The sequence below is a fragment of the Nomascus leucogenys genome, chromosome 10 (assembly GCF_006542625.1).
Source record: "Nomascus leucogenys isolate Asia chromosome 10, Asia_NLE_v1, whole genome shotgun sequence".
NCBI classification, from domain to species: domain Eukaryota; kingdom Metazoa; phylum Chordata; class Mammalia; order Primates; family Hylobatidae; genus Nomascus; species Nomascus leucogenys.
The window spans coordinates 97,261,709-97,284,182 of record NC_044390.1 but is presented as its reverse complement, the minus strand read 5'-3'; the positions used below and the strand labels follow the sequence as shown (position 1 = coordinate 97,284,182).

General features: G+C 51.2%; 2 protein-coding genes across 2 annotated transcripts; one reads left to right on the top strand and one right to left on the bottom strand.

Moving 5' to 3' along the window:
• Positions 1-110: 110 nt before the first annotated feature.
• Positions 111-3,406, bottom strand: FZD10 (frizzled class receptor 10). Its single transcript, XM_003276118.2, has one exon. It carries the CDS (start codon positions 2,926-2,928, stop codon positions 1,183-1,185), a length of 1,746 nt encoding a protein of 581 aa, XP_003276166.1. The 5' UTR covers positions 2,929-3,406; the 3' UTR covers positions 111-1,182.
• On the top strand, positions 3,400-10,321 carry LOC101178658 (atherin-like). Its single transcript, XM_030821793.1, has 3 exons — positions 3,400-3,907; positions 8,353-8,566; positions 9,814-10,321. Exons 1-3 carry the CDS (start codon positions 3,400-3,402, stop codon positions 9,860-9,862), a joined length of 771 nt encoding a protein of 256 aa, XP_030677653.1. The 3' UTR covers positions 9,863-10,321.
• Positions 10,322-22,474: the final 12,153 nt, after the last annotated feature.

Below are 22,474 nucleotides of genomic sequence, written 5' to 3'. Positions count from 1 at the left end.
ACTTCCTGGCTAGAAGCACACCCCCAGAATTTGCTTAAAAAGCAAAGGGAGAGAGTGTCCTGTAGTCTCTCCACACACAGAGAAGGGAAACCTCACCATGAACCAGGGACTAGCAGCAAACTAAAGAACATATTTTATTTTTAATAAAATAGTGGAGCATGAAAAATATCATATATTACAAATATACACGCGCAGAAACCACTCTTCCCTGGCACTGTGAAGAGAATACACTAGACAAAGTTTGTCTCTGCCAACCTAGTGCTTCCTGATCTGTTTGTGGAAATCATTTGTTTAACAATAGAAAGAGTCAATAAGCCCTTTGGGTAACTTTTGTATGATCCTTCTCCCTCTTCCCCCCTCCTTTCCACAAATCAGTCCAAATGTCTATAACATTGGCTTGGTTTCCATTAAAAAGCCACAAAATGTAGCACTGAAGGGTTTCTGAGGGCCGGGCCTCTTAGTTCTTTTGTTAGGAGATTTCTTTTGTTGTCTTTATATACAGCAAAATACTTGTTTCTCTTTTTATTTTCAAGGAAAGAGAAAAAAAACATGTATTGCACATCGTTTGAATTCACAAATGTGAGGTTTGATGGAGGTTTCTGTCCTGCAGAGAGACTATTGGTGAAGGCCAGAGTCTATTTTAAGCGACTCCAAGTCCCCTGGGGTGTGAGGCGGGCCCCGGGTCCTGTCTTTCCTCTGCAGGGATGCCGCCCAGCACTGTGGCCTTCCTGGGGGTGGGCCCTGGGGATGGCTCATTTGTTAACCCAGGGGAGGCTCTTGAATTTGCAAAGCAGTTATCTGTCCCCTTATTTGTAAATGGGTAGCAAAGCCAACTCAAATACACAGATGTATATTTACGGAGGGCTCTAAACACAAGTTTTCTTCTGAGGGCTGAATCAACTACTTTACCACAAATAAGTTACACAAGAGGCTTCTTCACTGGGGGAGCTTCCCTTCTCTGGAAAAACAAAACAAAACAAAACAAAACCCTTTAAGTACATTTTTCCTTTCAGTGTATCACAGCATCCTGAATTTCAGGGTAAACACTTTTTTATGTATTTCTCTTTTGCTTTCATAAAAAAAAAAAAAAAAAAAAGAAGAAGAAGAAGAAAGAAAAAAACAACCAAGAAAAGCACCACATCTTAGCTCCGGGCGCCCCTGTGCCCTTCCCTCCAGCCCTGTTCACACGCAGGTGGGCGGCTGGGCAGGGATTTCATATTTCCCGTGGTGAGTTTTCTGGGGATGCTGGGCTTTTTTGTAAATCCCACCGCTGGTGATCACGCTGGCCGGTTTTCTCCGGCTCTTCTTCTTTAACCTACGGCTGCACACCTGCTGCCAGGACTGCAGAGTCTTGGAGGTCCAAATCCACATCCCGCTGGTGATCCCCACCACCAGCAGCATAAAGATCTTCACCATGAAGATCTCCACGGCGGGGATGGAGGCGGCCATCAGGCAGTCCAGGGTTTTGGTCTGGTTGTTCATTTTGCACTTGTGCTGCGCCGCCAGGATCTTCCAGTAATCCATGTTGAGGCGTTCGTAAAAGTAGCAGGCGATCACACAGGTGGCCGGCACGGTGTACAGCACAGAGAAGAGCCCGATACGCACCATGAGCTTCTCCAGCTTGTCCGTGTTCTCGCCGCCCGTCTTCATCACCCTCCGGATGTGGAACAGGGCCACGAAGCCCGAGAGGATGAAGGACGTGCCGATGACCAGGTAGCAGGCCAGGGGGATGAGCACGAAGCCGGTGAGCGCGTTGACGTCCATACTGCCCACGTAGCAGACCCCGGTGAGCTCGTCCCCCGCCACCCTGCGCATGACCAGGATCAGGATGGTCTTCACCGCCGGGATGGCCCAGGCTGCCAGGTGGAAGTAGCTGCTGTTGGCTTCGATGGCCTCGTGGCCCCACTTCTTGCCGGCGGCCAGGAACCAGGTGAGCGTGAGGACCACCCACCACAGCGAGCTGGCCATGCCGAAGTAGTAGAGGACCAGGAAGACCAGCGTGCAGCCGGTGCTCTCCAGTCCCTCCTGGATGACATAGAGCTGGCCGCTGTCCCGGTCGCAGGCGATGCTCTCGGCGCCGGCGAAGAGGCGGATGAGGTAGCCCACGGAGTAGACGCAGTAGCACATGGAGAGGAAGATGATGGGGCGCTCGGGGTAGCGGAAGCGCGCCGGGTCGATGAGGAAGGTGAGCACGGTGAAGGCGCTGGAGAAGAAGCACAGCACGGCCCAGATGGCCAGCCAGACCACGGCGAAGCGCTTGTCCTCGCGGCTCCAGTACACGTCCACGCCGGGCGTGCAGAGCGGCGCGCACGACGCGCTCTTCTCCACGTGGTGGAACTTGCCCGGGTTGTCGCAGCCGCCGCGCCCGGGCCCCCCGTCCTTCAGCGGGTGCTCCTGCGCGCTGTGGGGCCGCTGCGGCCGGAACAGCGGCGGTAACAGGCCCGAGCCCCGGGTGGGCTCGTCCGAGCCGTTGTTGGGCGCCTCCATGCACAGGTAGTTGGGGTCGTTCTTGTTGGGGAGTTTCCGGCAGTCCAGGGAGTCGGGCCACTTGAAGTTGAACTGCTCCATAATCGGGGAGCACTTGAGCCGGGCCTGCTCGCACATGACCCGGCAGGCGGGGATGGGGGTGGAGACCTGCTCGGTGCACATCGGCGCGTACAGCGAGCACAGGAAGAAGCGGAGGTGGCCGTGGCAGCCGTACTCTACCAGCGGCGCGAACTCGTGCAGTTGGATGGCTGCCTCGCGCTGGTTCTCGTGGCCCATCAGGTTGGGCATGCGAGTCATATTGTAGCCGATGTCCTTGCACATCGGGATCTCGATGGGCTGGCATTTGCCGTCGCCCGGGCGCTCCATGTCCATGGAGCTGATGGCGGCGCACGAGCCCATCACCTGCAGGACCAGCCACAGGCGGGGGCCCGGGCGCTGCATGCTGGCGTTGGACGTGTCCTCGTGGGGAGCTCCGCGCCCCTCAGCGCCGCCGCTCCCGGGCACGGGCTGCTGCTGGCCCCGGCTCTCCACCCCTGCTCGGGCCCCCGCCCATGCCCGCCCCGCCTGGCCCGAGCGCTGCGCACAGCGCCCCCGGCTCGGCTCTCCGCGCCCGACGTCCGCCGAGTTGGGGGCCGCGGCGAAGAGCAGCAAAGTTTGCAAACAATACCGGGAAGCGAGGGAAACCCCCGGAGCTCCCGGCGCGGCGGCCCGGCGCGAGCTCCAACTCACGGCCGCGGCAAACTTCGGCCTCTTCTTGGAGCGCCCAGGTGGCACGTCTGGAGCGGGCTGGCGGCGCAGGCACACCGAGGCCGGGCCAGCTAGCGGCGCCCCCACGGCCCGGGCGGCTCCTCCCTCCCTGCGCCGGCCTCGGCCGGGCCCAGCCGGCAGCTGTTTCGAGGTTTGCGTCCCGGGATGAGAAGACTCGCAAAAAGGCAAAGGGGGGCAGAAAAGCCGAGCGTTGACAGGCCCCGCCCCCGGGCCGCGCGCCCCGCCCCGCCGCTGCTTTGCATGAGAAAGCGCAGCGGCCCGGGACAGCCTCCTGCTCGCCTCCCCGCCGCGGGCTCCCGGGCCCCGCGGGGGCCGATCCCCCTCCCCCCCGCGCCTGCAGCCCAGCCCGCGGGGGGCGCAGCGCCGAGTCCCGCCCGCCAGCCCCGGGACAGCCCGCCTGGCGCGCGGGGCTCTACGCGCTGCGACCCTCCCCGGCAGTCCCGCCCGCCTCTCGTCGCCCTCTCTCTGCCTGGCCTCCAACTTTGCCTCTCGCTATCCTCTCCGCCCGCGCCCCCTTTCCCGGCCGTCCCCGGGATGGTCCCCGGCACCCCGAGGACGCCGAGGTTACGGGAAGTTCGGGGACTGGCGGGAGAAGGGGTTGGGGGGTGGTCCGCGGCGAGGGGCGCGGGGCGCATCTTCTCTTCCTTTTATGGTGAGTCCCGGGCGGAGGGCGCTTTCAAAGAGAGGTGGGATTTGCGTTTTATAGCCTGGGCCATAAAGCGGGCCCTTGCTTGTAAACCTGCCCGCATCTTCCCGAGGCTGGGGAGCTGCTACCAGCCCCGGGCTCCGGGCTCCGGGCTCCGAGGAGGGATTTTCTTTGAAATTTCAAAGAGACGAGCTAAGGGGAGGGGGAGGGGCTCTGAGAATCCGGATTTTAGGGCCGCTCATCCGAGGTCTCCTCTAAGAAGGCGGGGAGGGGGAGGGGCGGGAAGCGTCCCGGGACTTTGAACACCGCCTCCCACCCCGCGGGAAGTGGGGGCTTGGTTTGTACCGCGGTGACCCCCGCCCCCTCCGAAGCCGCAGAGCCGGGGCCTCGCGCCAGCAGGGCTGGAGATGCCTTCTTGGCGGCTGAGTTTATTTATTATAGGAAGTCATTCGCTCGTGGGATATTTATGTGATTTGGCGAGTGATGTGCCCGGCCAGCGCCCTCCTTGGCTACAGCCCCGCAGGAGGACCCGGAGTAGGGTGGGATGGGGTGGGTCGTGGGAGGAGCACGTCAGCGCCTGCCCGGGGACCCCCAGCTCCCGCGAGGACGCGGAGGCGCGCACGCCAATCGGTTTTCCTGGAAAGTGGGGAAGGAGCGTCCTGAGCCGGTCCTCTGAGCTCACCCGCCTCGGATTGGGGCGGGTCTGTGACGGGGTCACTTAGGACACGACGTCCCCCCCCAATTCCCTTCCCCCGCCCAGGGCGTTCGCGGTGGGCGCCCGCCCCCAAGCCCCACCGTTCCCAAGGATGCGCCAGGTGCTTCCCGTAGCGTCCTGGGTTGACCCTTAAATAAACAGCACCCCTAGGAGGTGGCCGGCCCTCTCCTCCCAGGGTCTCTCCGGGTCACGATCTTCCAAAGTTCGGAAACTCCCAGGATCGCGTGTGCGATCTCCCGCTACCTCACGGGGGGCCGGGGAGAGGTCAGAGGAGCGAGTCCCGCGTCCACCGGCCTCGCTTACCCCCTGCCCGTTTGAGGATAATTCCAGGGAGCAGGGTGAAGTGTGCGGACATCATTGGAAACCCTGCCGGGGCTTCCCGCGTTGGCGGCGCTCCACCCGGCGTCGGGGGCGGCTGCACGGGCCCCCGCGGTGGGGACGCTGCGCACGGGGCAAGGTCTCCCTAGGAAGCGCCCGGGAAGGAGATGGGGCCCGCCAGGAACTCCCCTCACTGACCAGGTTTCTGCACGCCGTGCAGAAGTGGGCCATTTCCTCGGAAAGTATTGGCTTTTAATTAAAACAAGCCCTACAATTTTTACATCGGTAAGAAACTTGGGGAAATCTCACCTTTCCACTCATTCATTCATCCGTTCAGCAGACATTTGAGGGCCCAGAATCCCAGAATTAATAGGCAGGTTCAGGCACCCACCCTTGGGTGCCTGTCCCTGGATGCCCTGGGTCTCACTAGGAGGTGCTGGAGGAAGTCGGGATGAGGGAGAAAATGAAAAAGAAGGTAGAAACTCCGGGCAGTTAGAACACCACCTTCAACTGTGTTATTTCCCAAGTGAAAAATCGCATGATTTTATTTTTGAAAGACTGCCATTTTTATTATGATGGTGTTTTTTTTGTTGTTGTTTTGTCTAGTGAGTAGTTTTTCAGAACCTTGAAATTAAAATTAATTCAGCGGAAATCACTTGGCTTTTCTAGAACTTTCCTTGCAAAGGTCCTTCCTGGGCCCTATTTTCCTTCTTTTCCTTTTTGTGTCTCTCCCTCAGCAACTATCAGAAATATTTAGTGCAAGAGTGAGAGCCAAACGCCGGGAGCTGGGTGTGAGCTATTTGAGAAAGTGCCTCCTAATTGATCTTTTCTGTGCTGTTTTAATTCAGCCATGTTCAGGCCCATTATTTTAGCTATAACCACTTCAGATTGCCTTTTTCTCTCGTTTTTTATAAAAATGTCTGCAGAAGTGCTTCGCCCTGTCCAGCTGAGATGGAAACCAACAAATAGACTTTATTGTAGAGAAGTGAGGGTTCTGAGAAACCAGCAACTGGAAGATAAGTCTGTAACTAATAAATGAAAAGGCTCTTTTGATGGCCCCAGCTGAAAAGATATTTTATTTTATTTTTTTTCCTGTGTGTGGGATTTGAGATGTGTGAGTCTGAGGAGCAGCCGGGGTCCCCCGCTGCTCAGCCCTGGCTGGCAACGGACCCCCCTCTGGCAAATGTTATGGAGAATTGGGAGGAATTTTATGGCTGTCTTTCGCTCAGCTCTTTTTTCTTTTGTCTTCTTTGAAGAATGACTTTAGACATTTTATTTACATATTTAACCATGGATGAAAGAGGGAAAAGAAAGCTTTGGAGCTGTCGTGGGAATAGTGATATGTTTAAATTAATGGAAATCTTATTAGGCTTCTAAAATTTTGAGCAAAGGTTTTTAATGAAACTTTATAATTAAACATGATTTCACATACCGTGCAGAGACAAGGAATATGTTTTTACCCCCAACCACCTAAAAATATCTATCGGAAAGCTATCAGTAAACATTATCTACCTTCAAGTTCTTGCAAACGTTCACCAGGGAAAGTGTGAGGTTTTTGAAAGAGAATATTTCAGGAGTCAGGCAGTGTTTTGAACAAGAACTAAATATTTTTTTGGAGGTGGAGGGGAGTTGAAAGGGAGGCCCAGTTTCATTCCATTTAAACTCACAAAGTCAAAAGTATAGAGTACTTTGACACGGATATTGCTAAAAATCAAAGTTGTATCTTTTCTTATTATGTAATAGTCAATGGAAATTATAAGCACTGTGCGAGGTTTTCTGAAATGGGATTAGAGAAAACCCAAATAATCTCTTTAAGATAAAAAAGTACTGAGTCTTTCAGCAATAGAAAGAAATTAAACCACAAGCTTAGCATGTTACAAGCTAACTGCAAGAGTAAACTCGTGGAATAGGAAGAAAGCTCATAAACAGAAATAAAATCGTGCTGGTGAATGTTGAGATAAAAAGTGGTTCAGGCTGTCGTAACGCCTTTTCAGTAGCTGCTGCTTGAATCATCTCTCTTGGTACATTCAAGTGTGAGGATCCACGTAAGTGATTCTTGTGTTTCTTCTCTCGTCTTTTCGTGTCGTCAATATTTGTATTTAGTCCGGGACATTTCCAATTCTACTTTCAAGTATAAGAATGAAAACTGATCTATTTACCAATAATTGCTTCACATGCAGGGAAGCCTGATGTGAATAGGCCTTATTTTCTCTGACCTCATCTAGTATCAAGTTTCTGCAGAAACTTATCAGATATAAAACATGCACAAAAAATTATGTTTTCTGATCAAGTAGGCATGCTCCCTGTGGCATGCCCCCATCTTTTTCTCCAGGGAAAATACCTTTAGTGATCTGAAGTGATACTTAGCAAAGAAAACACAGTTTGTACCACCAGAAAGGCCATGCAAGTTGCAGCGAATTCAACAGGCGCAAAAGTTTTAATTCTGCCTAAAAACACTGGTCGTGAGATGTGGAGCGTTTGGGGGAAGGTGAGAAGTGAACCCCGAAGCACCCCCGTCCTAAAGTGGATGAGTGGGTTGTCCAGTGTGGCTCCAGCACACTTTAGGCAGCTATTCTAAGGCCACTTCCCTTGAAATGTGGTTTGAAATATTACCAAAGGTTCCACGGGGTGCATTAGTGTGAATTGCAAATCAGAGCATTGATTTAATCCTCTTTCAAGGCCGGGCTTTGGATCGCTGGCGTCGACTGGCTCCCCACTGCTCCTGGCTCAGGCGGGACCATTCAAGGGGGCAGCTTCCCGCCTCTATTCCCACACTCCAAAAAACAACACGGCAGACAGACACCCTCCAACTAAATTAGATTAAACTCCTTCTCTTCCACAGCGTATTAGCCTTTTTGCTGCCCAAGCCTCCTTACGCAGCCCCTCCTCATTTAAAGACACAGATTTCTTTTTCATCTCTGCAACTGCAACAACAACAAACACAATCATATATATATATATATATATATATATATATTTTTTTTTTTTTTTTTTAAAGGACAAAGCCAGCCTTCTATCTAAGTGCTCTTACATGACAAGGACATTATCTGTTTAAAATCCAGGAGGGCTTTGCCTGCCTGTTCTGAAACTCAAATTAACCCTTAACCTGGGGCAAACCTAGAGCTTATTCACAGTGCTTCAACCTGTAATTCTGTACTGGACTCTTTTTGGAAGAATTATATGAGAAAAGAAACATCACAGAATTCCAGAAACACGACACAAAAGAGTGTGTGCGTGTGTTGTTTTGGTTGGTGTTTGTATTCCAAACAGCTTGAGCGTGCAGTTTATCAGAAGCGCGTGCCCATTCTGTGAGTTCAGACTTCCTACCTGGTCTTAATTGCTTTGCTCCTCGTCCCCTCCCTGAGCTGTTTGGGATGTGCTGATTTAATTACTCACCTTCCCATCTGTTTTCTTTCAGGTTCCCTCCTGCACCCTGGGACCCTTTTCTTTTGCCTGTTCTGGGAGCTGAGTGGGTCAGATCATCACAGGCCTGTGGCCCCTGCATGGGTGACAGAGGAGGCAAAGATGACACAGAGAAACTGTCCCTTCAGGGACAAAGCGGGGACACCCACGAGCCTGGCTCTGCCTTACAAAGAAATGAGAAAGAAGCCTGTTCCTGCTTTTCACCTTAGGTGGGCTCTGAATCTGCAGCCACTCACCAAACACGTGAGCAGCCCCACACCACAGTGATGAGCTGAAGAGGGAATGACCCAGATGCGTGGGTCTGAATCCCCCTCTTCCACTTTCTAGCCCTGTGACCTCAGATATGCCACTTCTAATCGCTTTGCCTCAGTTTTCTCATCTGCAAAATGGGACCAGCAGAGTTCCCGCTTCCCAAGGCACGATGAGGATGATGTCAGCATTGATCGCAATACCAAGCACCAAATAAGTGCTCAGTGATGAGTAGCTGTTATTATTGTTGAAACGCAATATAAATGGAAGGAGAGTGCACAATAAGGAGAGGCACTGGAATGTGACATTTGTGGGGAGGAGTTTGGGGACATGTCAGTGTCAGGCACACAGTAATACAAGCCGATAATCAAGGCAAGCAGATAATCAAAAGGCTAACAAGAGCCAAGGCTGACTAAGCATTTGACAGGTGCTGCCTTAAGCCTTGATAGGAAGCAGCTCACTGCCTCCTCACAGGTACCCCAGGAAGCTGGTCCAGAGAAGATTTCCATTTCAGAGAGGAGGAACTGGCACTGGGGAGTTCGAGTCACTAGACCCAGGCCACAGGGCTACTGAGGGTGGAGCCAACACCATTCCACTCCCCCAGGGGCTCAGGTGCCTACGCCTGGCCTTCTGCCTCTCCACGGAGATGCAGGCACAGTGGGTACTTGTGATGGAGCCTGACTTTCAGAATGGGACCCCATTCTGCTGTCCTGTCCGGAGCCAGGCAAAGATCAAGTCTTGGTTTATGGCTTTGTTCAGGGACTCCGGGCCTGGAGCGAGGCTGCCACTTTCCTGTCATGTTGATATCCCCCACGATGGTGTCTGAAGGGATTCTTTAGAGCCACAGACAGGGAGGAAATGATGGAAGAAGCAATGTGGGAGGTATTAATGTGTGTTGGTTTACCCATGTCCTCGGCTGTGTGACCCCAGGCAAGTTACTTAACCTCTCTGAGATTCTTTCTGTTTCCTCTGCTGTAAAATGGGAACAATGGCACTTACTTTATCAGGTTTGGGGTAGGGATTAAGTGAGATAACTCAGTAAGCTCTGAGAACCGAGTCGGCACATAATGCTAGCCCTGTGGGATTCCCTGGTCTGTAAACTTTCTGGTTAGTTGTCTTTTCTTTGTTAAATTGATTTGTCTTCACTGGCCGGAAGCCAAGATGGTTTACTAATAGCATCACTTACAAACCTTTCTCTTTTCTATAGGGCTGCTACACTTGTGTGTCCCTTCTTCCTTGAATTTAACCAGGAGTGAGCAGTAGAGACCTTCTTCCCTGTGAGAAGGAGGTGAAGCAGGACCTGAAATCCCGTGCTCAGCTCCCACAGCCCCCGTGTCCAGGATGAGTCCTTTGCTGAATCAGCGGCAGACGCCACCCAGAGCCCGTCGGGAGCCTTTCCCTGTTCTTCCAGCATGGATCTGAAACTCCATTCCCACTTTCTGCAGCCTCCAGAGATAGTTCAGGTTCCAGCCTCATGTGATAGCATGAAGAGAAACTGTGGTTCCAACAGCTGTGTGTTCTGCTCCCCTCATCCCAAACGACAATCTAAATGCACAATTACACTTTTCTCTAAGGCCCAAAATAGGATGTGAAAGATCGTTTTGCTATCCCTGAATGCCTGTCACCCTTGTTTCATAAGGTAACATTGGGGAAGGACTTGGCCACTGCCCTTGCAGCTGAGAAACCAACTTTAGGAATAAAGACACTCTCTCCCCTTCTGACAAATGTCCACTCTCTCCGTGTCTGACAAATGTCCACTGTCTCCCCGTTTGACAAATGTCTGTCCATCTGCTGGCAGGTCAGTCTCTCTCTCTGATATATAGATTATATATGTATACGTATATATGTGTGTGTGTATATATAATACACATATATACATATATACACACACATATATTCACATATATAATATATACATGTGTATATATACTATACACATATAATCTATATAGAGAGATATATATAGGTTATATATGTGTACACATATGTGTGTATGTATATTATACACATACATATACACACACACATATATACACACAGACATATATATACACACGCACACATATAGAATCTAATTATGGAGCTGCACTTCAGCTCACGCATGTCACGCGCACACACGCAGGCACAGCCATTAGCTTTCAGAGCTGACACATTAGGGGGCTGCATCCCCGGCGTCCTCACGTCTGAACGATGTGTGCTCCTGGTTGATGCGTCCACTAGGCTTCCTCCTACTCAGGGCCCCCTCCCCGGCCCCTTGTCCTGGAGCCGTCTTACTTTTATTTTGTTCGTTGTACTTTTTCTGCCCGTCGATTGTCTTACTTATCTACTTATGTGTTTATTTTCTGTTCTTCCTCCAGCAGGAAGTCAGTCCCAGAACAGTTGTTCTGCTCCCTCCCTTCTAATAAGTACTGTGCTGAGTGTGCTTGCTTTGAAATCCCATGCTCAGCTCCCACAGCCCCCGTGCCAGACAGTTAAAATAGAGCAGCGGATAGAAGGACAGATGTCTCCACCCTCATGGAGTTCACCTTCCAGTAGGAGGAGGCGATAGGCCGGGGTCCGCACATGTGCGTGCTAGAGCATGTTCCACAGTGAGTGGCGTGTGGGGCAGGTGAGCAGCTCAGTGCTGTCCAGAGGGCTGGGAAAGGGGGGTTGCAGTTTTCAGCAAGATGGGCAGGGAAGGCCTTGATGAGAAGGAGACCATTGAGCAAAGACACCAGGAGTGGGTGCAGAGAGCTGAGGGCACTTCTAGAAGTGCCTGCTGGGATAATGGGGTGTCTGCCACGCCACGGCCCTGACGTGCCACCATACCTGGGGTTTTTGAGGAAGAACAATGGGGCCAATGGCTAGAAGTCAGGGCATAGGGGCCAGCGTAGGTGACAGGAGAGGTGTGCGGAGAGGAAGTGGGAGGGAAAGAAATCGGGCCATGATGGTGTCTATGGGCCTTTTGATTTTGACTCTGAGTGAAATGGGGAGTCACAGAGGGTTCCAGAGAGAGGAGAGCCATGCTCTGACTTCAGTCTTCCCAGGACGCTTCTGGCTAGTGCGTCAAGGACACATAGCAGCAGGGAAAGAGAGAAGCAGAGAAACAGTTAGGAGACAGCCACAGTGGTTCAGAGAAGACAGGTTGGTGGCTTGGACCCCAGAGGCAGAAGAGGCCACGGTCAGCAGGGATTGGATTCTGCTTAGAGAGCCACCAGGCAAGCCTGGGCTGGCTGTCCATTTTGACGGAAAACTCCTTCTTCTTCTTCTTCTTTTTTTTTTTTTTTTTTTTTTGAGACAGAGTCTTGCTCTGTCACCAGGCTGGAGTACAGTGGTGCAGTCTCGGCTCACTGCAACCTCCGCCTCCCGGGTTCAAGTGATTCCCCTGCCTCAGCCTCCCGAGTAGCTGGGACTACAGATGTGTGCCATCACGCCCAGCTAATTTTTTTTTTTTTTTTGGATTTTAGTAGAGACAGGATTTCACCATGTTGGCTAGGGTGGTCTCAATCTCCTGACCTTGTGATCCGCACCCCCCAGCCTCCCAAAGTGCTGGGATTACAGGCATGAGCCACCGCACGCTGCCAGAAAACTCATTCTTCTACTCCATCCTACAGTTTTCCCTAAGAGAGAAACAGTAAAACACCACCACGACCAATGGCAAAAAGCTGGCACCCACTCCGCAACTTTTCATATCTACACGTTTGTACAGCTTTATTTTTAAGCATTCTGAAATTCTTTGCAGGAGAGACCCCAGCGAGGTTTAGGGAGTCCTAGGGTTTGCGGAATAAATGAAGTTTCTCCCTAGAATTAGGGAGGGTAGAGACAGGCAGAGAACTGACAATCCTAACAGCTGCTGTCTTCAGAGCCCCCGTTTCTGAGAGCTGCTCGCTGAGTGCTTCTAGCGAGTTAAATGGTGTTCGCCCAAAAGATGTGTTCACGTCCTGATCCTGGGAACCTGCGGCTGTTATTTTATTTGGAAAAAGTTCTACGTGACGTCTCTGCAGAAGTAATCATGTTAAGGATCTTGAGAGGACGTGACCCTGAATTATCCAGCTGCGCTTGAAATCCAATGACTGGTGATGTTGTGAGAGAAAGACAGAGGGAGATTTAAGATATGAGACAAGGCCGCGCCGAGACTGGAGTGATGTGGCCATGAGCCAAGGAATACCTGGAGCCGCCAGAAGCTGGCAAAGGCAGAAGGAGCCTCCTCTGGAGCCTTTGGTGGGTGTGCAGCCTGGCAGATATATTCATTTTGGACTTCTGGCCTCCAGGGCTGTGAGAGAATACACTTCTGTAGTTTTAAGCCACCCAATTTGTGTCCCTGGGAAGCCCAAATAGGGGGAGACCTTTTGCCAAGTGGTCTCCAAGTGTCACATCATCGAATCCTTCTCCCGGGCTTGTGCCATAGTCTTCCCACTTTAGAGAGGAGGAAACGGAGGCTCTGGGACACACAGCCAGTCAATGGCGGGCCCCGACTTTCAACCCAGCGTGCATGGGGTCAGAGAACCCACTTTCCCCGTGGGGCCTGCGGCCTATGCCAAGGATGCCTGTTCATCTCTCCTGGGCCCGGGAGTGGTTCTTCTGGCCTAGAAGGCAAGGGAAGCCAGTCTTGGTTTCAAGGTTGCCCATTGGTGGAGTCAAGCAAAAATGGTGTGTTGCTCTTCTTCCTCAGCTCAGCCTGGGAGCACAGCCTTAACATGTGCTCAGTGGATCCCAAGACAGCAGCATGGCAGTGCCAGCCTGGCAGCCTTAGCTCCTTGCAGCTGTGCTTGTGAAGGGAGCAGTGAGTGACTTCCCTCTGTGACCACCTTGGGTCCTAAGTTTCATTGGGGCTGGGATCCATGCATCTTGCAATTCGCTAGGAATTTCCCGGGCTTTCCCTCCCTTTCCTGTGCAGGGCACTGGGTGTGAGGCATCACACCCGTTCTTCTGCCCACCGGCTTCCCCCTAAGAGTGTGAGCTGCATAAAGGCAGGAACCAAACAGGAGCCTCCACATGTTCCCAGTTCAAGGGCCGTGTCCCATGTATGTTTCTTCAATAGTTCAACTGATGACTTATTCTTCACGGACACCGCACACACTCGGCCCTGCTGTCGCCGGAGCTGGGAGGTGTGGAGCTGGCTCCTGACCTATTTATACACCGAGAAGGGACGTGGAAAACAGGAGGAGTCCCAGGGCTCCAATGCAAAGAGCAGCCTCTTCATTCCCTCTGCCGTGGCCGTGCAAGGGACAGCGCCTTGTTGGACTGTGTCCTCCACCCAATTATCCTTAGCATTAGTTTGCTGAGGATAATGGCCTCCAGCTCCATCCACGTCCCTGCAAAGGACATGATCTCATTCCTTTCAATGTCTGCATAGTATTCCATGGTGTATATGTACCATGTTTTCTTTATCGAGTCTATCATTGATGGGCACTTCTGTTGATTCCATGTCTTTGCTACTGTGACTAGTGCTGCAATGAGCATTCGTGTGCATGCCTTTATGGTGGAATGATTTCTATTCCTTTGGGTGTATACCCAGTCATGGGATTGCTGGGTCAAATGACATTTCTGCCTCTAGGTCTTTAAGGAGTTGCCACACTGTCTTCCACAATGCAAGCAAGACATTATCGAAAATGTAAAGGGGGCTACTAATTACGCTGGGGCAGGCAGGGCAAACCAGGACCCTGCCAGGCGAGTCTAGGCCATGGCCCCACACCAGAAGATGAGGGCTGGAGACTCCTGGAGAGGAATCTGAGTGGCGAGACCACCTGCATTCATTATGTGTCAACTCTGCCAGGTGACAGTCCCCAGTGAGCCCATCAAACGTGAACCTAGGTGCTATTGGGAAGGTCTTTGGATGCCATTAACATCTACCATCAGTTGGTTTTCAGTAAAGGAGATTATCCTCAAGAATGTGGGCGAGTCTTGTCCAGTGAGCTGAAAGGCCTCGAGAGCAGAACTAGGATTTTGGAGGAGAATGAAGTGTTGCCTCCCGAGCACAGTGTCACCTCCTGCCTGGAATTTCCAGCTTCCTTTTCAGACTTCGGACTTGCCTCCAAGCTCCCTGAATCATGTAAGCCAATTCTTTGCAATGCATCTTTTAATATATTTATATCCTATTGCAGGTTGTGTTTCTCTGGCTGGACCGTAACTGATGAGGAGGACTGAAATTCCAGGCTTGGTTGTATAACATATGAGTGAGGTCATTTGGGTCTGGGGAGCCGGGGGGTCCTTCAGGTGCGTGAGTGTGACCTGCACCAAGGTGCCTGGCTACCTGGGGCGAGGAGGCTGCCATCCAGCCCACACCCCACTCCCAGGCCTTGCACCCTGGCATGGGTCTGTGTCTGGCTCAAGGAAGGGTTCCCTCCTCCCTCCAATGTGCACAGAGACCTTGAGATGCCATGCACCTAACCCTGTGCCCCTCAGAAGCCTCCTCTGAGAGGGGGCACCTTTTCCTAGTTCTCACAAAGGCTAGTGGCTACCTTGTAGATAGCCTTGGATGTGTTAGGACACTTTTCTGAACATGGGTTCCTTATCTGTAAGATGGGAGTTGTATCCTCAATGGGTAATTAGAGATTATTCATGGGGAAGGCCTATCACAGTATCAACCACAGGGACACTCACAAGTGCTGATCTTTGCTGGTGTTGCTGCATTTGTTATTGAATGCATTCGTTAGGAGTCTTGTTAGTAAGTGACAAAAATCCAACTCAAATTGGCTTACACTAAACAAGGTTCCTGCGTCTGGGAGTATAAAGGGTGACGCTTTGGCAGAGGCTGGCTCTGGAAAACGAGGACCCACATTTGTGTCCCACTTTCCTCTGTGCGGCGTCCTTCTCTTCAAGGCTTCCCCCAGTTTGGCAAACACGGCCCCAGCAATGCCAAGCTGAGAGCATCCTTTTAAGAAAGACCCTTTCCTCCATGTGTTTTGGCAAAAGTCCCATGAAGCAGTATGAATGGCCCAGTTTGGGTCATGGGCTCGCCCCTAAACCAGCCACTCTGGATGGATTAGTTCCAATTGGACAGGCCATGGTCTTGGACTCTTTAGGTGAGGGTGGGAGGGTGTTGGGGGGAGGGTGTGGGAGGGAAGATTCATTGAACCTCATCTCTACTACATGGTACAGCTCCCTGGAAGAAAGAGGGGCTCCATTACCAGAAGGAAACAAGGAATTTTATGGGAAACCGCATTATCACTACCACAATCTACTATGTTATACATAAGAAATGCATCTCAGTCTTTGCACAGTCTTGAGAGGAGTGCAAGCTGAATCCAATTCCTAGCATCTGGGTCAGTGTCCCTCATGGGGGAGCTGCCTCACTTAAGATTCCTTTGGATAGGTAGGGCAGAAGACCAAGCTACGCTGGATTATGAAAAGAAAGAGAGAAATTCACTGGCTCACGGAATTGAAAAGCTGAGATCCAGCTGTGCTTTTAAGCCTGAGCCATTCTCCAGCTCTTGGCCCTGCCTCTCACTGTCTTGGCTTCACCCTTCGCAGACTGCCCTGCAAGGACCAAGGTGGAGTCTCACTGGACTGGCTCAGGTCATGTGCCTAGTTCTGAACCATCCACTGTTTCCAGAGGGATGGGGTATCCTGATTAGCCAGGAAGAAGTCAGACCTCTCTGAGCTAACTGTACTGAGACTCGGGTAGAGGGGGTCCCCCAAAAGTGAAGTTGGGCACTGCGCTTCAGGAGAAGGGTGATCACTGGTTGCTAAGCAACCGTAAAGTAGCCAACATCTCCTGTGAGTTGGGGTTTGCGCCTGTGATAGACAGGTGGCACTCGGAATTTAGATGCAGTGCATCCAGTGCTCAAGCTCCCGGCCTTTGTCTGCTCCGCACTTTTTCCTCTGCCCTTTGGGCTAAAGCCACTGGGTTTGGGACAACAGAAGGGGAGAGCTGGTACCTCTTCCCTTTTTTGCCCAGGAAAGGTGTTTCTCCATCATTTCATGGATCAAAGTCATTAAATCTGAGTAATTCTTACAAACCAGATCCAGGAAGAATCTAGGAGTGGGCTCTCTATAGGTTAGAATGCTTCAGGCTACAGGTAACGGAAGACTTGACTGGAAATGCCTTCAACAGTGAAGGGATGTATCATTTGCTAGAAGGAGAAATTCTACAGCTGGGACGGTTCCAGGGTTGGTTTCTTTGGAAACTCAGAACTTCATCGAGGCTCTGGACTCATTTCTTCTTTCTGCTGTGCCATTTCCAGCCTGTTGACTTGGCCTGCGCCAGCTGTCCTCTCACGCTCATGATTGCTGCCTCTGCTCCTGCCATCACATACACAAGCAGTGCCTGTTCAGTGGAACAAAAGGAAATCAAAAAGAGGAATCACATTGTCCTGTGTCTCTACGATGTTTTTTTTAAATCATGAAAACCATTCCCAGAAACCCCACAACAGACTTTCTGTTTCATCTCATTGGCCGGAACGGCATCACAGGAGACTACTGGGATTGGCGTAGACTAGCTAGGATGCACCGTTAGAGCCCATGGAGGATGACAGACATCTGAGCAGAGCGGGGCCTCAGTGGGCAGGGGAGGACAGGGACTGGCAGGCATCCTTTGGTCACTCAGAGGACTTCCTTCAATCCTCCCAGGGCTGGTTGGCATCATAAACTCAGGATGGCAGCACTTGGATGTCAGTGGTTGCTTTGTCTCCAGTGAGTGCCCCGGGAAACCATCTCTTCTGGTCGCCACACGGCTGTTTGGTGAGCTGCTTGCTGGGGTGAGCTGCTGCTGAATGGGTGTGGTTGAAACTGGAAGGGTGAGGTCCCAAAGCCACTGTCTGCCCCTCGGTGACTGCAACAGGTAGCCCCCCCCACCAACTTCCACGCAAATCTGTGGGGATTGGAACAAGGTATCAAGGGGAACAGGGGAGTCAGGCCACCAGGGCCCCACTGAGGAAGGCACCTGTTGCACCATATTTTGGCATCTTGAATATGTATCCACTGGCCCAGGGAGTGGCTTAATTACCAGTGTAATAGCAGGTCCACTTACAGCTTCAGGTTTCATAGAGGAAAAAGCATCATTGCAAAATGCTTTTGATGTGGTTAAGCGGTGAGGCCACAGTGAATTTTCAGTGCTTGGTAAAGTGCATGGAAAAAGAAAAGCACAAGTCACACTTGGTAGAGGACATTTCCCTTCCTAGATGCCAGGTGTGAAAGGATGCCAGGAATATTCTCTGCTCTTTCCTCCTGCTTCCTGAAGGACTGAGTCCACACTAGCTATTATCAAACAAACAAACTTCCAGGGGAAAAGACTGCAGAACCTATATATTCTTTATAATCAGAATAACAGCTCTACATTCTTTATAATCGCAGCTATACATTCTTTATAATCAGAAAGTGCTTTCCGGCCAGGCACAGTGGCTCATGCCTGTAATGCCAGAACTCTGGGAGGCTGAGGCAGGTGGATCACCTGAGTTTAGGAGTTCGAGACCCCCTGGCCAACATGGCAAAACCCCGTCTCTACTAAAAAATACAAAAAAAAAAAAACTGGGTGTGGTGGCAGGCGCCTGTAATCCCAGCTACTCAGGAGGCTGAGGCAGGAGAATCGCTTGAACTCAGGAGGCGGAGGTTGCAGTGAGCCACGATTACACCACTGCATTCTAGCCTGGGCGACACAGTGAGACTCCATCTCAAAAAAAGAGAAAAGTGCTTTCCACTGTCTTACGGAGGTCCCTGCTGTTCTGCTAACTGCTTCTCAAGCTGAGAGGTAAAGCAGGTGCTTTACCTCTGTGTGGTGCATGTGTTGGGTGCCTGCTACATCAAAACACTCTTCCATTTGCAGAGAAAATCAGAAGGAAGGGAGCACTGAGTGGCTCATGGGCCGAGGGGAGAGACAGCAAGACCAACACATGCCACAGAGCTGCCTTTTATATGAATTCAAATTCTGAGATTTCGGACTAGGGCAATATGACAAATATTCATGGACTTTCACTAGACCAAAATTGGAATAAATGCTACACACACCCCAATTTCTAAAATTAGTAAAAACATGTGACTTTAAAGCAGGCTGCCTATGTTAATAGTAAACCACATTTTCCCTAACGTGGAAAGTCAGTGCCATTTGAGCTTGTCAACAGAAATACAGAACAATTCCTCAGTGATGTGTGCCTCTTTGCAAAAATCAGCCTTGAATTATGCAGGTTTGAAATAGGCAAAATCTTCCTAAACAAATTCTTTGCATACAATACCTCCAACCTCTATTCCGGTATAATGTTTAAACTCTGTGCTAGATGTCCACTTAGTTCTTTCGTTGACCTGAAGCTATTTCATTAGGAGTCAGCAACTATGCCCTGTGATCTGACCCAATGCCTGTTTTTGTAAATAAAGTTTTATTGGCACACAGCCACACCCATTCATTTGCAATTCGCAGATGGTCACTTTCTCACTCCAATGGAGTAGTGGCCACAGAAACCATCTGGCCCAGATGTCTAAAACATTTATTATCTGGATCTTTATAGGAAATGTTTGCTGGCTTTAGAGTGAGGAGTTTCATCACTGGGATAAGCGACTCCATTCGCTTGTACCTACGGAGATTTCTCAGCCTTGCTGCGCCTTATTGCTATAACTCTGTGACATATGGGTGGCCTCCACACCACCTCTCAGCTGTCTGGCCTGAGAGCTCTGTCCAGATGGATTGACAGAGACCAGTACCTGGTGAAGAAGGCAGAATCTGAGAGGAGCCAGGGATGCATTCATTCACCGTTTCGTTCAGTCATTCAGCGAGTGTGCAGCACGCATCATCTCTGTGCAGGCACTGTGTTAGGAACTGCAGCTATAGCCGCGGCCAGTAGAAAGGGCACCTGTTCTCCTTTTGTTTTTTGTTTTTGTTTTTGTTTTCGAGACAGAGCCTCACTCTGTCTCTCAGGCTGGAGTGCAGTGGCACAATCTAGGCTCACTGCAACCTCCACCCACAAGGTTCAAGCAGTTCTCCCACCCTAATCTCCCAAAGGCTGGGATTACAGGCATGAGCCACTGCGCTCAGCTGGCGCCTATTCTCACTAGGACGGATATCATAGTGGGGGAGACATAGGATGGACAAATTGGCAAGGGGGATAAGTCCAGGCACTGCCGTGTGCTATGGAGATAATAAAAGGAAAGTGGGATGGACTGTGGGGCGTGGGGAGGCTGCCTACTTAGCTGAGGTGGTCAGGGCTGGCTCTGAGGAGGTGACGCATCCCTGAGAGCTGAAGGAGGAGGACAAGGCAGCCAGGGAAAGGTCTGGCCGTGAGGCTCTGACTGTGCCTTCATGCTGTTGTTCTTTGTGCCCCGTCAAGGCGCTAGAATATTAACAAGTCATGGTCCCTGTCACCATGCAGGAATTCAGAGGTGGCCTAACAGAATGGTTAGATTTCTTGGGTTTGAATCCTGGCTTTACGGCTTAGGAGCTGTGTGACTGTAGAAAAGTTGATGAGCCTCTCTGAGTCTTGGTTTCTGTAACAGCAAAAGGGGGATAATAATTGTAGCTGCATTATAAGGTTGTTATGAGGACTCTGTGAACAACAGCATGTACAGGCTGTAACACCCACCACATCCACAGGTTTTGCACCACAGCCCGTAGAGTACAGTTCACGTAGACCTCAGAGGTACAGCAACAGTGCAGAGCACGCGCTCAGACAACCCTGACTCAGAGGCGTAGAGGGAGTTCATGTGAGCCAAGCCCAGGACTGCACGGCGTGTTCCAGTGCAGGGTCTAGAACGCGAGGGGGATTCATTTTGGTGTGTGGGGAGGAAAAGGTTATTTGGGAAGAATTCCCAGAAGGGGCAACATTTAACAGTCTTAGAAAGGTGGTTAGGAATTCCTCGGCCTGAGCAAAGGTGGTGGGGGTGCCAGGTGAGGGAACGGCATGCACAAAGGCGCGGTGTCTTGAAGCTCCGTGGCACCCCTCGGGAGGGAAGAGGATCTGCAGGGGTGCCACTGGTGTGTGGCAAGATCAGATGCGGGTTCCAAAGATTACACTGGTAGCTTTGGGAGGAGAGGAGGTGAAGGTGGAGAGAAGGCCGAGAAGCCATGTGGGTATCACTGAAACAGTTCAGGCCAACAAGGGTGATGGCGACTTTGGGAATGAAGAAAGAGGAGAATGATGAAGAAAAAAGGTTGTGTCAATCTAGTCGGGCCAGCCCTGCTCAGAGCCTGCTGCAAAAAGTCCTGTGTGCGTTGGCCGGTCTGTGCCTCCATCAGCCAGGGTAACTCACCTGCATTTAGCTTGAAGCAAGAACCTAAGGCCAAGTCCTTTTTTCTGACCTCTAACGCAAGTGCTCCATGTAGATGTAGCATTTTCTGACTTTCCTTAGAAGCGAGGATGATGCTGGGCCCAAATCTCCACCCTTGGATGTTTTGAACTCTCAGCCTCGGGCCCCTCACCAAAACTGTAACGCTAATCAACTTAATCTCTCTCCTTTGAGACCCCACTAATCAGCGAGTTCTCCCAGCACGGCCTGAAGTCCCAGGCATTCAACGGACATTTGAAAATGTTCTCCACCTGGGGGGTGAGATTCGGGTTTGGTGAATGGAGTTCTGGTGTGAGCCAGGTGCCCCGCATGCTGGATCTGATGGTATCTCTGGCTGGCCGGTGTGATGGCCCCGGAGGTCGCTCAGCACCTGAAATGCGGCCAGCCCAAATGGAGATGCGTGGCAGGGAGAAGTCACCCAGGAACCCAAAAATTCCTCATCCCATTAGTGATCTGCATATGGATCCTACACTGAAATGAGCATCATTTGGATCGTCGAGTTAAATCAAATGTTATCACAATTCATTTTACATGCTTCTCTTTAATTTTTTTTTTTTTTTTTTTTTTTTTTTTTTTTTGAGGCAGAATCTTGCTCTGTCGCCCAGGCTGGAGTGCAGTAGCGCAATCTTTGCTCACCGCAAGCTCCGCCTCGCGGGTTCACGCCATTCTCCTGCCTCAGCCTCCAAAGTACCTGGGACTACAGGCGCCCACCACCACGCCTGGCTAATTTTTTTGTATTTTTAGTAGAGACGGGATTTCACTGTGTTAGGCAGGATGGTCTCAGTCTCCTGACCTCGTGATCCACCCGCCTCAGCCCCCAAAGTGCTGGGATTACAGGTGTGAGCCACCGCGCCCGGCCGCTTCTCTTTACTTTTTAAAAGTAGCTACCAGAAAATTTAAAATCACATTTGTGGTTGGCATTATATTTCTAGTAGACTGTGCTGATCTAGATAAATGGTCCATATTCTTTTTTTTTTTTTTTTTTTCTGTGAGATGGAGTCTTACTCTGTAGCCCAAGCTGGAGTGCAGTGGTGCTATCTCGGCTCACTGCAACCTCTGCCTCCCGGGCTAAAGCGATTCTCATGCCTCATTCTCCCGAGTAGCTGGGATTACAGGTGCACACCACCATGCGCACCTAATTTTTTGTATTTTAGTAGAGACGGGGTTTCACCATGTTACCCAGAGTGGTCTGGAACTCCTGAGCTCAGGCCATCTGCCCACCTCGGCCTCCCAAAGTGCTGGGATTACAGATGGGAGCCACTGTGCCCGGCCCCATAGTCATTTCTTTAGGGCTGAATCTACTCCACACCTGCTGCATTTGGACTGTGCAGTGTTTTAAAGACATTTGAATCTGTGAGTGAACTTTAAAACATCATCATATTTCACATAAAAACCAGAGCTTTCAGCTTCTCAAAAAATCTCCTTCTGGGCACAGGTCGGGCTGCAGGTGATTAGCCACCATGCACTGTAGACAGCACATCTGCTGGGATCCAGTTCTTCATGAGCCCCATGCTACCGTCCCGACCATCCATTCTGTGGCTGGCGCGGCTGCCTGGTAGAGAACAGGTAATGTCTGATCCAGACGCCAGGCTTGGGAGAAAACTTCCCGGTTCATCCAGAATAACCCCTGCTTCTGGGTTGGACAACGAGACAAGAGGGTCTGGATGCTGGCCCAATTG

Bases quoted from the DNA above. Each gene is read 5' to 3' on its own strand.
- FZD10 (XM_003276118.2), bottom strand. From the start codon at position 2,928: ATGCAGCGCCCGGGCCCCCGCCTGTGGCTGGTCCTGCAGGTGATGGGC.
- LOC101178658 (XM_030821793.1), top strand. From the start codon at position 3,400: ATGAGAAGACTCGCAAAAAGGCAAAGGGGGGCAGAAAAGCCGAGCGTT. The intron at 3,908-8,352 runs GTGAGTCCCGGG...GTTTTCTTTCAG, and splicing joins CATCTTCTCTTCCTTTTATG to GTTCCCTCCTGCACCCTGGG. The intron at 8,567-9,813 runs GTGGGCTCTGAA...TCTTTTCTATAG, and splicing joins GTTCCTGCTTTTCACCTTAG to GGCTGCTACACTTGTGTGTC.